This window comes from Rhinatrema bivittatum, chromosome 5 (genome assembly GCF_901001135.1).
Source record: "Rhinatrema bivittatum chromosome 5, aRhiBiv1.1, whole genome shotgun sequence".
Lineage (NCBI taxonomy): Eukaryota > Metazoa > Chordata > Amphibia > Gymnophiona > Rhinatrematidae > Rhinatrema > Rhinatrema bivittatum.
In genome coordinates, this window is record NC_042619.1 from 19,049,416 (window position 1) to 19,064,486 (window position 15,071).

General features: G+C 52.3%; 2 protein-coding genes across 7 annotated transcripts in view; both read right to left on the bottom strand.

The window, feature by feature from the left end:
* The window catches only part of CHRDL2 (chordin like 2), a 76,813-nt gene that overhangs the window by 41,699 nt on the left and 20,043 nt on the right, over positions 1-15,071 (bottom strand). For all 6 annotated transcript variants that reach the window (XM_029602088.1, XM_029602086.1, XM_029602085.1 and 3 more), the window contains exons 2-3: positions 13,268-13,380; positions 2,899-2,992 (exon numbers count right to left, since the gene is read on the bottom strand). In XM_029602088.1, coding sequence (XP_029457948.1) covers positions 2,899-2,992; positions 13,268-13,380 — 207 coding nt within the window. The remainder of the gene's footprint in view (positions 1-2,898; positions 2,993-13,267; positions 13,381-15,071) is intronic.
* Positions 6,275-10,940, bottom strand: LOC115091835 (formin-like). The gene has a single exon (XM_029602082.1). The coding sequence runs from the start codon at positions 10,145-10,147 to the stop codon at positions 6,491-6,493; it is 3,657 nt and encodes a 1,218-aa protein (XP_029457942.1). The 5' UTR covers positions 10,148-10,940; the 3' UTR covers positions 6,275-6,490.

Sequence of the window (15,071 nt, forward strand, 5' to 3'; positions counted from 1 at the left end):
CTCCATCTCACTTTCTTCTCCTCCTCCTTCAGCTTTCCCTACTTACCGCAGATTTTCCCCACCAGGGCCACAGGCATTTCTCCCTCCTCCTACTGCCAAAAAGCGGATCCCACGTGAAATCAGCTCTGCTCTTCCTCCTCCGCTGGCCCGTGCAATCGCCAGCATTCCCACCAACCTAGAGAAAACCTTGTTCTTACTTTTCCTCTCAATGTCCAGAGTCCCCTCTTCGATTATGGCTAAAATCCCACGGCTGGGTAGGAAAAGCAGGTAGGATGGAGGGGAGGAGGCATTGCTGGTGGGAGAGGGGATTGCACTGCTGTTGTCCTATAACTCTGATAACACGATGTAAGTGTCCCGAGTTCTAGGACTGGCTCAGCTCGTCCAGATGACCTGGAGCGAGATGGTGACCCTTGACATTATCATCATGATTCTCACATGCCAGGTGTATGAGGCGCTGTGCATAACAGACAGCAGGAATTCTAGTAGGAATGGGCATTCATTTCAAACAAATTTCAAAAACGTGACAAATAAAGGCAATTCATTGCATTCACTTGAAATGAATGCATCGGGCCTAGGCCGAGACCTAGAACTCCGAATAGGTTCTTACCTGATCCATTGGGTGTCTGATGGCCAGGCCAGGCCTCATCCCAGGCCCGATGCCGGGACACAGCCCGGAGGCCAGGTCCTAATGCCAGGGCCTCAGCCTAGGACACAGCCCAGGCCAGGCCTGACCCGGGGGCCTTGGCCTAGACCCTAGAACTTGTACGTCTTACTCAGGCCCATGGCCCTGTAAACAGCGCGGATTGGGGGTTGTCTTATCCTTCTCATGTCGCACTGAATGCGTTTTCCTCTTCCTCGTAAATAACTGGCACTGGTTGCAAGCACTTTACAGTTAGCTGTAACTTTGGGAGTGCAGGGGGCTAGTTTTTTTTTTAGGGGGGGTTTGCAGCTTTAAATCCCTTCAGGCCGACATATTTTTGTATTTTATTGAACGATTTATTAATGTAATACTTCATTATAACATATTTATTTCTAATATTTCAGCCGTAAACCACATTTGGGTTAAAGTAACACAACAGCTTTTCCTCCTCGGAGTCTGCAATGTAGTTAAGACAGACGGACAAGACACGCAACGTAAAACAGGTGCGGAGACCTCGTGCCGGACAGCAAGGCCATGACTGAGCAGATCTAAGGTAGGTGGGATTAAACTGAGGAGGAGCAACTCTTCCAAGAGAATCATCAGATTTGACATTTGCAGTCTGGAAATGTTGCAGGGAGAGCTCTTTGTTGTGCAATCAACTTTTTTTTTGTTGAAAACGGGTTGGCAATATCTTATCAGCTCCAATTCGCTCTAAGATCACCGAGAGGCGCTCCCAGAGCCCAGGCTGATAACCCTGTTACGCCAGCAGGAAGGACTGAGGTTAAAGTAGGAGGAGACGTCCCGGAGAGTTCGGAGGCCGGATTTGAGAGTCGGCTAAGAGAAGGGGGTCCTGGCGCATGCATCCAGCAAGGCTAGTCCAGGCCATGCGTGCAGCCAGATGGAAAGGGGCAGAAAGAGGCAGAAGTTTAGGAAGATGGGTGTAAGGGGAAATAAGAGAGAGGCTAGTCACCAGCGAGCTGCAGAGTAAATTAATTCACAGGCAGGCAGAAGGCTAAGTTTAATGCAGAAGCAGATGGGAGGGCAAGGCAAGTAATATGAGAAGAGGAGGGTTACAGGATTGTAATGGCGTTGGCGGTAGATTAGTTGTGTTGCTGAATTTTGCAGAGACGGTTAGGGAGAGAGGTCACTCAGCGACAGACCCATCAGGAGCAGGCTGTGTAGTCTAGGTAGGGGGGGGGGGGGGGGGGTGTGCCCGCCAGCTCCCAAATCCAATTCGGTGGCATCCCCTCTCCCCGTTTACTGTCAGCTCCAGGGTTGGGTAGACCAGCAGTCCTCCCCCACACCTTCAAAAAAATGCTAAAAAAATAAAAAAAATGTCTGAACTGTCAACTCAATTAGGTCAAAAATGTATTGGTTTGGCTACGCTACCTGTGAAAAAGGTACCTGTGTTTTATTAATTTATTTGGAGAGCAATATCCAGGGCCCTTTCCATGGATATAAAATAAAGCATTTTACGCTTGGAAACGGGGGGCTTTGTAAATTGCTCTGTGGGTTTAAGGATGTGGGTGATCGAACGATGCGTAGAGGCAGTCTCAGGGGCGGGGGGGGAGGAGGAGAAGGGGAGAGTTCGGGGGATTAAACCACGCAGGTAGTTTTGATTATTGAAAACTAGGCGTGTTGTTTTGTGCCGGTACAAATCTCTGCACCTAATTTCCCATGGGCAATTCTCATGAACAATTACCGGCGTAGATTTGTGATGAACGAGGGTTAAAATACCTTTGGAGTTTAAACCAGCACAGACCATTTATTTGCTCCCTATATCTGTTATCTTCCTTGGTTTTATCCCATCCTGTCCTGTAAACCCCTCCTCCAAAACGGTTAGAAGAACGTTGTAGCAGAGGACTGACCTTTGTTGACCCATTAACCCCTGCAGGAATCGCGTCAAGCTTGGACTGATTACTTTAGATCCGTACAAAATCTGCGGTTATTTCTCCGCTACCAAAACATGCGACGTGATCCGGCCCTGCGGCTCCTTCTGTAGTGCTGAGTGAGAGCTCTCCGTCCGCTGGGGTCAGGTAGAGGGGGGATCCTAAGGAGGAAGGGAAGGTGCGTGCCGGCGCTGCGTTAGCTCCTTCTGGCCATGCTGTGGCACCTCGGAGGAGACGACCCCTCCAGCCCTCGAGGTCAGCAATGGGCTCCTGGTGTTGCCCAGGCCTGCCACCACTGGAAGGAGGGCCTTAAAGAAGGGAAAAGGTGTGAGGGGGAAAGGTTTTTGCGCTACCATTAAATCCACTTACCCACACACCTAGGGCAGCACTGGTGAGGCTCCGTCATCGTACTGACACAGTGCAGAGATGGGCACTTTATTTTGTAGCAACTCACGCTTGCGTTCTGCTTGGTAGAAAAGAATACGATCATTTTACTTTTGGTTCTGGAATTATACAGCACTTCTAACCGAAGAGCACTTACAAAACAGTAATCGCAAACCAGTTCCAATGGGAATTTGTAAGGCAAGGTCAATGCCAGAAATTCCAAACCCATAGGAAAAAGGAGTCACACAGAGAGCCACTGGCAGAGCTGGGATTAGAACTGAAGCACAGGGAGATAAAGTGATCTGCCCAGGGTCACACAAAGAATCAGTGGCGAAGCTGGGATTAGAACTAAAACACAGAGAGATAAAGTGACCTGTCCCAGGTCACACGAGAGGACAGGGGCAGAGCTGGGATTAGATGTGAAGCACAGAGCAATAGTGACCTGCCCAGGTTACATGAGGGTCAGTGGCAGAGCTGGGATTAGAACTGAAGCATAGGGAGATAAAGTGATCTGCCCAGGGTCACACAAAGAATCAGTGGCGAAGCTGGGATTAGAACTAAAACACAGAGAGATAAAGTGACCTGTCCCAGGTCACACGAGAGGACAGGGGCAGAGCTGGGATTAGATGTGAAGCACAGAGCAATAGTGACCTGCCCAGGTTACATGAGGGTCAGTGGCAGAGCTGGGATTAGAAATGAGGCACAGGGAGATAAAGTGACCTGCCCAGGATCACACAGAGAGTCTGTAGCAGAGATGGGATTAGAACTGAGGTACAGTGAGATAAAGTCACACAAAGCATGAGGGCAGAGCTGGGATTAGAACTGAGGCACAGGGAGATAAAGTGACCTGCCCAGGGTCACACAGAGAGTCAGGGCAGAGCTGGGATTAGAACTGAGGTACAGTGAGATAAAGTCACACAAAGCATGAGGGCAGAGCTGGGAATAGAACTGAGGCACAGGGAGATAAAGTGACCTGCCCAGGGTCACACAGAGAGTCGGGGCAGAGCTGGGATTAGAACTGAGGTACAGGGAGATAAAGTCACAGAACTTGAGGGCAGATCTGGGATTAGAACTGAGGCACAGGGAGATAAAGTGACCTGCCCAGGGTCACACAGAGAGTCAGGGCAGAGCTGGGATTAGAACTGAGGTACAGTGAGATAAAGTCACACAAAGCATGAGGGCAGAGCTGGGATTAGAACTGAGGCACAGGGAGATAAAGTGACCTGCCCAGGGTCACACAGAGAGTCAGGGCAGAGCTGGGATTAGAACTGAGGTACAGTGAGATAAAGTCACACAAAGCGTGAGGGCAAAGCTGGGATTAGAACTGAGGTACAGGGAGATAAAGTCACAGAACGTGAGGGCAGATCTGGGATTAGAACTGGGGCACAGGGAGATAAAGTGACCTGCCCAGGGTCACACAGAGAGTCGGGGCAGAGCTGGGATTAGAACTGAGGCACAGGGAGATAAAGTCACAGAACGTGAGGGCAGATCTGGGATTAGAACTGGGGCACAGGGAGATAAAGTGACCTGCCCAGGGTCACACAGAGAGTCGGGGCAGAGCTGGGATTAGAACTGAGGCACAGGGAGATAAAGTCACAGAACGTGAGGGCAGATCTGGGATTAGAACTGGGGCACAGGGAGATAAAGTGACCTGCCCAGGGTCACACAGAGAGTCGGGGCAGAGCTGGGATTAGAACTGAGGCACAGGGAGATAAAGTGACCTGCCCAGGGTCACACAGAGAGTCGGGGCAGAGCTGGGATTAGAACTGAGGCACAGGGAGATAAAGTCACACAAAGCATGAGGGCAGAGCTGGGATTAGAACTGAGGCACAGGGAGATAAAATGATATTCAAACCGATTATTGAACGAGAAGTGCTTCGATCCTGCCTACGACACTGAAACGTGATAACCCTTTCCCAAACCTGAAGCAGGAACTCAGATGAAAGAGGCGGGGCCCTCCTGAAATGAAATGGAATTAAGGAGCAGAAAGTTGCACCCCATTCCCGTGCCGACCCTGCCGTGCTGCTCCTCTCCTTCCCGGCCCTCCAGAGCATTTCTGCGTGCGCAGCCACCGCTCTGGAATCAGGTGCACGCGTTCTGCCTGCACGTTGCCTGCTCGCAGTCTTAAAATCCCCGCGATCCACCGAGAGCTCGCTCCCTTGCACTGGCAGAATCATACGCTTTCATTAAATAAATAAACACCCTGGCGAGTTCCCTACTGCTTGCACCGGGCCAACACTTAAAAAAAAACCAAAAAAAAAACCCCGCAGCCACCCAACAATGGAGACCTCTCTTTTTCTTCCCCTCTGATGGGTGTTGGGGGAGAGGCGAGGGAGGGTATAATCTGCAGGGAATCTTTGCATAACGTGCCTGGTTAATTTCAGTGATTGGGAAAAAAACCCAAAAACGAGTTGCCATTTCTGCATTCTTCTCCTGCCTCTGAGTGCAAGGGGTCCCGACCACCTCACAACCTGCCACGGATGACCTGGGAGCGTCTCCTCGCTGCCTGGGAAGCCCGTTGGACCGGCTGCCGAGGGCGCCCACCCACCCCCGGGTTCTGTCACCCCCCCGGCGTTATTTCGGTTACTAGGACCGAAGTGAGGGTCATGAATCTGCCTGAAAGGGAGTCAGGCCCAGAGGTGACGGCGGTGTCTGGCAGGCCCGGCCCGGTAGGGCCCCAGCGGCTGGGGGGGGGGGGGGGGACTGAGGCATGGCTGCACTGCGGGGGCCGTGCCGGGTACATTCCTGCCCTGTGGGCCTGCGGCGGGGAAGGCCCACAGGGCCCCCTTCTCCAATGTGCAAGGAGAATACAGAAGGGCACCTCTGGCAACAGCTGGCAGGAGGAAGGACTGGCTTAAAGGATTAGTAGCATGGTTTATACCCTTATAAAAACGGAGGCATGCAGAATAAACAAAAAAGTACACCAGTATATGGGGGGGTGAAAGTCTACTGAATCCTGCTCTAGTCTGGCTCACACAATACTAACAGCATAGAAGCATAAGAGCATAAGAAATTGCCATGCTGGGTCAGACCAAGGGTCCATCAAGCCCAGCATCCTGTTTCCAACAGAGGCCAATCCAGACCACAAGAACCTGGCAATTACCCAAACACTAAGTCTATTCCATGTTACTGTTGCTAGTAATAGCAGTGGCTATTCCCTAAGTAAACTTGATTAATAGCAGGTAATGGACACTTCTGTTACACGGATTCTGTTTATTTCATTAGTTTTCAGTTCATTCCAATGTTAAACGTGAACTCAAGAGTGCAAGAACCATTTACTGAATATACAGCAATCCTATGTCAGGACAAGTGACATTTTAGGATAAATTATATAAATAATCTAATTGGAAAGGGTGCGCTGGAGCACAGTCCGGGTCGCTTCTATGGTGGAGGGGGAGGGTGGGGTTTTTTTTACGATTTAAAAACATTTTTTGGTTTTTTTTGGTTAAGGAATGAAAAAAACTCCCTCGTTTGCTGCCTCGAGGAGCCACTTGGAGCTGCAGGACGCGTAAGACGAGGCCCCCCCCTCCCCCCTAGAGATGGGGGGGGGGGGCACAGTCTCCCAGAGTCTCGAGAGTCACTGCTGTCCCGGGGATTCCCTCCGATACTGCTCGCTCGCCTCCTTCTGACGCAGCCGCTCCTTCAGGCTGGCGCTGGGGTTGATCTTCCTGGTCCCCACCTTCTTCTCCGCCGTCAGCTTGCTCACGGACTGCTGCGCCGCCCTCAGCCTTTCCGCCGTAAGGGTTTTGCTCTCTCGCTTCCAGATGCCCTTGAAGTCCTTGCAGAACTCGTACCAGATGGTGAAGACATAGCCGGGGGCGACCTCTTTATCCCCGGGCTTGGGTTTCAGCCCAAAATAACCGACCATCTCCTCGAAGCTGCTCCGCGCGGCTTTCCAGTGCTTTTCCTTCATCTCATTTTCTTCTTTGGCTCTCTGAACAAATGTTTCCATGTTATCCTTGAAAGGCTGGAGATACTCTTCCGGGGACTTCCTGCACACCAGGTGCATGTGCTTCTGGCAAGCTTCCAGGTCCTTCTTAAGCTTCCCCAGGTCTTTCAGGAGATCTTCAAAGGTCACCTGAGAGGCAAGGAAGAAGTCCTGGGGCTCCAGCAGCGGGAACACACTCTGGTCCGTCCCAGCTTCCTGGTCATAGTGGCGCAGGTAATAGCCGACCACGTAGTCCATCAGGCTGGTGCAGCTGTCCCTGCTTTTGACGTCCTTCAGCTTGGGAAGGATCTCCAGGCTATATCCGTCGGCCTGGCCTCGTGTCCTGTTTCCCCCGTTCATGTAATTACCGAAAGCCAAGACTAGGCCAAGGACGTCTTTCACACTCTGCGTATCCTGCAGGCCCTTGCACGCCCGACTGATGATGTCCACCTTCCGATGCACAGCGGTTATCCCCTCCCAGAAAACAGACTGGAAGATGATGCATTGGGAGCGCTCTGCAAAGTTTGGGATCTGGGATAGCTCGTAGAGGAATTGCTCGGGTTTGTCCAACAGTTTCCACTCTTCTTCTTTCGAGGTCTCGCGGTACTTTGTTATGACGTCCAGCTCATCTTTCTGTGCTCTATTCTCATACAGGGCTTCCAGGGTCTCCTGATCGACTACTGAATCATCCAGACTTAAAACAGCCTTCTGGATGTCCTTCATATCCAGGTGTAAGCTGGAGATCAGGATCCCCACAGCCTGCGATCGCTTGCCATCCAACAGTTTCATGATCTTCTTGGCTTTGACCTTTTTTTCGTAGGTCTCCGACAGTGGTTTCCTCTTTTCTTGGAGGGCAGCTTTGCAAAACAAGTCCTCAAATTCCTGTGGGTCAAGAATTTTAGGTTCTTCCAGGGATACCCATAAATTTGGGTCGGTACTGCTGTCTTTCACTTGGATCCGGGTCCAGTACAAGGGCTTCATGGGGCAGCTGGGCTCGACGGCGGGCTTCCGAGGCTCGACGCTGGAAGGGAAGCTACTGCTGAAGAGGAAGCCAGGGGGTGGAGGAGCGGCTGGAGGTCCCGATCCAGGAAGCTGTGGAGGAGGAGGAGGTGGTGGTGGTGGCGGGAATGGCCCAGAACCTGGAAGTAATGGTGGTAATGGGGGAGGAGGGGGAACGGAAGGAAGAGTAGATGCAAGATGTGGCAGTGTTGGAGGAGGAGGAGGAGGTGGCGGTGGGACATAGCCTGGTTGTAATGCTGGGAACTCTATCTCCTTGTTGTTCACCGGGTTGAAGGAAGCAATATTTAGTTTTTTGGGCACAGTCTGATTGCTCTTGACAATCTTACTCTCTTCCCCCTCACTGGGCTTGATGAAGGTTTCACGGTCGGTCTGTATGCAGACGTTCCTAAAGGTTTTGGGTGGGTTCTCATCTTCTGTAGACACACAGGCATCCTGGACCTGGCTGCAGCGGTTTTCTAACGTGCTTTTGAGCCTCTGGATCTCTTCCTCCAGCGAGGAGGTCAACACAGCCTGCTGTCCTCGCACACCGAAGATGTCGAGCTCAAACTGGGCCTTTAGCAGCTCGATTTCCTCCTTCTGCTCCCTCTTCAGATGCAGGATGGCGGCCTGATATTCTGCCTCCGTATACTTCAACCCTACTTTTTCCTCGTCACCTTTTGGTTTTGGAGGTGGCCAAACAGCCTGCAGTTTACCAGGCGTCCGGTCCTCCGAGTCCAAGAGATTCTGCTCCTGCAACTTGGCCTTTGACAGGTCTACGTCAGTGTCGGCTGGCTTGGACTTTGACCTCTCAAAGATGGCTTTCAGGGACTCTTTCTCGGTCCGGCGTTTGCGCTTCAGCGCTTCTAGTTCAGCGGAGTTTACCGTCTGCGCTCTTCTCGGAGGCCTTGTGAATAATGATTTGAAGGCGTCCAGTGCTGTCTCCGTAGGGGTTGGTTTGCTGTCTTTGGGTGGAGACCCGACCTCTGTCCCGCCCTCTGGCTGGTTGTTCTGGTTGCTGCTTTCTTCCTCATGGGTCTTGGGCTCATCGGGGGCAGTCGCCTTCTCTTCGTTTTTAGGGAGGTCAAAGTTCAAGAGCTGGGAGAGTTGTTCCAGAAAGGTGGAGCCAGGTTTTGGATCAACTGGCTTCTTTTTCAAAGGGCTTTCGAGGATTATCTTTGACTTTTTAATGGGCTGTGGCAGGGCAAGGTCGCTATCCGATTGCTTGATCTCTGGCAGGGTGTCTATGCTGTCTGCCACGGGCCCCTTTTTGTGCACTTTAAGCCCACTGAAGAAGGCCGGAAGCTGGAAGGACTTCTCAGTTGGCGTGGTCAAGGGGCTGGCTGCCTCAGGGCTTCCTCTGGGGCTCTCTGCTGCCATATCAGGCGGCTCGCTGCTTGCCACTTCGTGGTCAGCAAGACACGTCCGCGCCGTCTCTGAATCCCTTGAGACCGCGGGGGACTGCGCAGCAGCCGAGGTCACTTCTGCCTCGGCCCCATTATCGATGCCTGCCTCTGTCGTCTCGCAGCTCTCCCGCAATCCCACCCCTGCCTCCTCGCCGGGATCACTGTTCAGAGGTGCAGGCAGTGCCACGCCAGGCTCAGGGGCGGTGACTGGGCTTCTGCTCCCGAGTTGTGCCATGCTCTCGCCGTCTGACTCGGTGTCGCTCGTCGTGTGGATCAAGGTGCCTTGAACGAGGGCAGCCTCCCGCTCATCTGCCCCTCCGCCGTTGGATGCGCCAGCAACTTCTGAATGACCGCCCATGACCGTGGTCCCGCTCTCCTCCACGGTACTGCATGGCAGATGGGCTTCTGTGCCCGTCGCGGGCATGGGCTCTGCGTAGTCCGCATTTGCGGCTCCCTTCTTTCCCATATCCATGATTAGAGTTTCTGGGCCTGGAATCTCCGGAGCCTGGGAGCTGAAACCTGGCACATTATCAGTGCATGAATTTTCAGACTGGTCAGTTTTTAAGTCCGAAGGGTCTGCGTTCGTGTCACTCAGACGGTCTATGTTAGCGGATCCTGGCTGGCTCTCTTTGTTTTGCTGGGTATGTGCATCTGGCTCTGACTGGGATTCCCCCAGGTGATTTCTGTCACTCTCCTGCCTCTCCTCACACAGGTGGCTCTCTGTGCCCAGACCTCTGACAGCTGTCAGCACCACATCTTCTGTTTTCTCTGGCGCTTCCAGTCTGGCACTCAGTCCAAAAAATGTCTGTATGGAGAATTTACTGAAGAGGGATGGCGTGGCCTCAGGGGTCGGGGGTCTCTCGCTGTCCACGCCATCCGAAGGCTCCCTGCCACTTGTTTCCATGGCCTCGGTTTCTTGGCTAGGAAATCTGCAGTGTGGCTTTTCGATCTCTCTTCCCTCCGCCGTGATTTGCAGTGACTCACATTCCCCCCCCCTCCTTCTTGATTCTAGCCGAGTAAACTTTACAAGGGCGTCTGTCACAGACTTCCTAGTTCCAGCTGCAGAAATCCGAAAATCTCTAGCAAAGTTTTTGGAGTTCAGTACTTTATGTAAGACAAACGTCCCTTCTGCCGGGAAAGCAAGCCCCACTTTGCAGTTCTCATCTGACTCTGCTCATCCCCCGCCTCCGTTGCAGGAGGGGGGACCCTCTCTGACGGCTGGGTAAGCGCCACCGATGCCACTTACTGTCCTCTTAGCACCCGGCGCGAGCCCCCATCCTGCCCGGGGGAGGGGGGGGGGACGGGGACGTCTCCTCTCGCTTCGGAATCCAGCGCGGGGGGGAGGCCACCAGGCAGGAAGCAGCGGCAGCAGCAGCCTTGGAGCTGGCAGACGAGGCTGGAAGTGTCCGGGAGGCAGCTCCGCAGGCTCCCCCGCCCCCCGGGCTTCCGCTGTGGCCGCGGGACTCTTTCGGAAGGCGGGAGCCGGCGATCGGGACGGGAAAAAAAAAGCCCGAGAAGTGCCTGCTCTCTGTGACTCCGGGCTGCTCTTCCGGGGGGGGGGGAATGCAAACAGGTACTGACGGGAGCGGGGCGGGAGGACTCACCACACCCTGGGCAGGGCAGGGACAGGGTAAACACGGCCAGCCCGAGCCCTGAACTTCAGCGAGGAGCCTGCACTGCCCTGCACTTCCTGCAACGTGCACCGCCGGCAGGGGTCTCCGGTCCTGCAGGCTCCGAGCACCTCTTCGGGGTTTGGCAGACGAGCCCGGGGGGGGGCAAACTGCGGGCCATGGTCCCTACCCCCACTGAGCAAAGCAAAAAAAGGCCCTTCTACTTCTGCTGCGCTTATTATTGCCATGGGATTCGGTGCCTGCTTTTTTTTATTTTTTTTCCTGCGGGTGATTTTTTTTTTTCCAGGAGGCAAGGTGCCTGGTTTTGAAAGTAGAAAACAACTGCGCTTTGTGGCCTCCCCTCACCCCCCGATTTCCAGACACCTCTGAACAATCGGGCCGATACAGTAAAAATCGCGGGCGAGCACACAGGCCACTCTCCTGTCCGCGCCATTCAGTAAGTTAATTTATTTAAATTAGGGCCCGCGGTAAAAAGGGGCGCTAGGGACACTAGCGCATCCCTAGTGCCTCTTTTTCGACAGGAGCGGCGCCTGTCAGCGGGTTTGACAGCCGCCGCTCAATTTTGCCGGCGTCGGTTCTCAAACCCGCTGCCAGCCGGCAAAATTGAGCGTCCACTTTTCGAGCCGCGGGCCTATTTCAAAAATTATTTTTTTTTACTTTTTTAAACTTTTGGGACCTCCGACTTAATATCGCCATGATATTAAGTCGGAGGGTGCACAGAAAAGCAGTTTTTATTGCTTTTCTGTGCACTTTCCCGGTGCCTGGAGAAATTAGCGCCGACCTTTGGGTAGGCGCTAATTTCTGAAAGTAAAATGTGCGGCTTGGCTGCACATTTTGCTTTCTGAATCGCACGGGAATACATAATAGGTTCATCAATATGCATTTGCATGTTGCGGGCGCTATTAGGTTCGGGGGGGGGGGGGGGGGGTAGTTGGACGGGCGTTTTGGACGCACTATTACCCCTTACTGAATAAGGGGTAATAGCGCATCCAAAACGGTCCAATCGCGGACCCTGATTTACCCGTCTTTGTTGAGGTTAATAGAATAACATATGCCCACGTCCATGCTGTCCTACAGGCATGAAGTGCTGATTTTAATGTGCACAGCTTTTGAAAATTCACCTTTATGCACACGATCGAACAGCGCACGTACGTTCACATGGGGGGAGGGGACATTTTTTAAAAAGCTCATTTCTGGTTGTAAAATGACTTTCATTACTGCCCTCTGTGTGCTCCATATTTGACTCTTACATCTTAACTCTGCATTTAATAGGAGACGTAATTCAGAAACATATTGAACTAAATGGCCAGTGCAAAGGACGTATCACTTCTTATACGCTGTTAGCATTGTTTGTGCCCGAGTAATATGGGACTGAGAGTACTCTTAGTACTTTTGAACTGCATATCAAGGGCAAGGGACACCATTTTGGTTGGGGGTGGGGTTCCCAAAAAGCCAACTCAGCTACAGCTCTCCCCCCCACCCACCCACCCCCTTTGAAGCCCTCCCTGCCCAGCATCTCCCCGCTCTCCTCTTTCCCTTGCATTCATACTGCCAGTCAGCGGAAAAACCTTCCTCCTCCTTACCGGCTGTGGCCTCCTTCGGTCGGGGGGGGGGGGAAGGTGGCAGCCCTGTGGCCTGCAAGCGGATGAGATGGTGGCAGCTTCATTCTTAGAGAGAGAGAGAGAGCGAGCCAGGCGCCTCTCTCCTACGTTCTTGGCTGCGGCCGCCCTGGGGATCTCAGATTCGCCGCCCTGCCAAACGTAGGTTGGGACGGGTCCCTGGAGGCCCAGCCTGTTCTGCAGCCTGTGCCCCCGTGGTACCAATATAGTCCCTTACACTATACCTCGACAATATTTTTTATCAGGGTTCGTAGGTAGGCTCCAGGGCCAAAAGCAAGGCAACAGAAGTGGGAACAGCCTTCAAGTCAAAACCTTGCGCGGAAAGCATCCTGGAGTTTTTTTGTCCAAAAATGCTCAATTTTAAGAATAGAGTAGAAAAGGCCAGGGTTAAAAGCAAGCACTGTTCTTCCCCCCCCCCCCCCCCCCCAAAAGCTGAACATTAGAAGTACCGGGCCGTCACAGAGGAGACTGGAGGTGATTCTGTGGAAAGGGAACTTTTGCTGTTGATTCAAGCTCGCATAATAGGACTTGCATCTGCACGAACCTCCTTCTCTCTGTCCAGGTTAATTCCCGCTTCGCCACCTAGTGGTGACCCTGGGCATAGCACAGCACCCACTTCCCAAGTCAGGACTCTCACATGGCCAGGGAATGTGGGTCACGGCGCCAAAAAGCAAAAAAAAAAAAACCCAAAAACTGGAAAGCAGGCTTGACAACTTTCTGAAGGGAGCTACACTGCACAGGAAGAGGTGAGAAGAGAAGCGTTGAAAGCCATACCTGGGAGCAGAGGCAGCGCAGGCAGTACATGAGTCCGTGCGGTTCCAGGTGGGGGTGCCAGCTCTCGCCCGGGCTGTACCTCTTGCCGTGGAAAATGCAGAACATGTCTGGACCTGAACATTACACAAGGACAGCTTAAGTAAGAGGGAAAGAAAATAAAAACAGCTGCACCAATTGTCAAAAACGGCTGCTGGCTTGGCTTTCTGAACATTTCCTCATTTGCGCTGCAAATTACGACCTAATGACAAAAAAAAAAAATAAGAGTTTTTAGTCCATCCCACCCGTTCCCCCGATCCAATAGCGGTCCCTGCTCTGCTGATAAATTGCATGTTCATCTCTGGAGAACAAATGGCAGGAAAACATTCAGGTTTTGCTGGATAGCAATGGTGCTAAAAGGAAGACAGAAACATAGAAAAAGCCCATTTACTGCTCATCCAGTCTGCCCATCCTCAGCTCCACAATCCCTCCCCTCCCTCAGAGATCCCCCGTGCTTCTCCCATGCTTTCTTGGCTTCGGATACTATTCTTGTCACCACCAGCTGCACCGGGAACCCTTCCACGCATCCACCAACCACTCTTTCTGTAAAGAAGCATTTCCCAAGATTACCCCCCCCCCCCCCCCGAGTCTATCCCCTTTCACCCTCAGCCCATGACCCCACCTTCTTCAGCCTTTTTTCCCATTGGAAGAGGCTCGCCTGTGTATGGAAGCTTTGAAGATATCTGAATGTCTCTATCATATCTCCCCTATCCTGCCTTTCCTCTAGGGTGCACATATTTAAATCTCTAAGTCCATCTCCATGCGCCTTAGAATGAAGACCACTGACCATTTTAGTAGCCTCCCTGTGGACCGGCTCCATCCTGTTTCCATCCTTTTGAAGGTGGGGTCTCCAGCCCTGTACACAGTATTCCCAGTGAGGTCTCACCAGGGACCTATACAGGGGCAGTATCACCTCCCTTTTTCTGCTGACCATTCCTCTCCCTATGCAGCCAAGCAGCTTTCTGACTTTTACCACTGCTTTATCCACCTTTTCGGCCACCTTAAGATCATCAGTTCCCGCTCTTCTTTCATGCTTAGAAGAATTTCACCCCCTATCCTATACCTTTCCCTTGGGTTTTTGCAGCCTAAATGAATAACACTCTATATTTTACACATTAAATCTTAGCTGCCAGACCCTAGACCCTTTCCTCCAGCTTTGGTAGATCCTTCCCTATGTTTTCCACATCTTCCTAGCTGTCTACCCAGTTGCAGAGTTCGGTATTATCAGCAAAAAAAAAGACAAACCTTTCCCAATAATTCTTCTGCAGCGCTGCTCGGAAAAACGTTCAAAAGAACTGGTCCAAGGACCAATCTCGGAGGCTCCTCACTAGTAACATCTCTCTCCTCGGAGTGAGCTCTATTTACCCTTACCCTTTGTCGCCTCCCACTCAGCCAGTTTCTCACCCCTGTCGGTCACTTTAGGACCCCTACCAAGGATATTCAATGTATTTATAAGCCACCTGTGCAGAACCATGTCAAAGGGCCTTACTGAAATCCAAGTACTCGACGCCTAGCGCTCTCCTCTGAGCCAACTTTCTGGTCACACAATCAAAGAACTTGATCAGATTTGTCTGACAAGCCCTATCTGGTGAAACCACGCTGCTGAAGGTCTTGCAATCCATTGGATTCCAGAAACTGCACGCTCCTTTGGTTTGGCGTTGATTATACATGCACAGGAGGTCAGCCTCACCAGCCTCGCTCCCAGCCCCTTACTTCCAACTTTTTTGCGTATGAACCTCATCCGCCCGTCTCCAGTCCTCTGGAACTA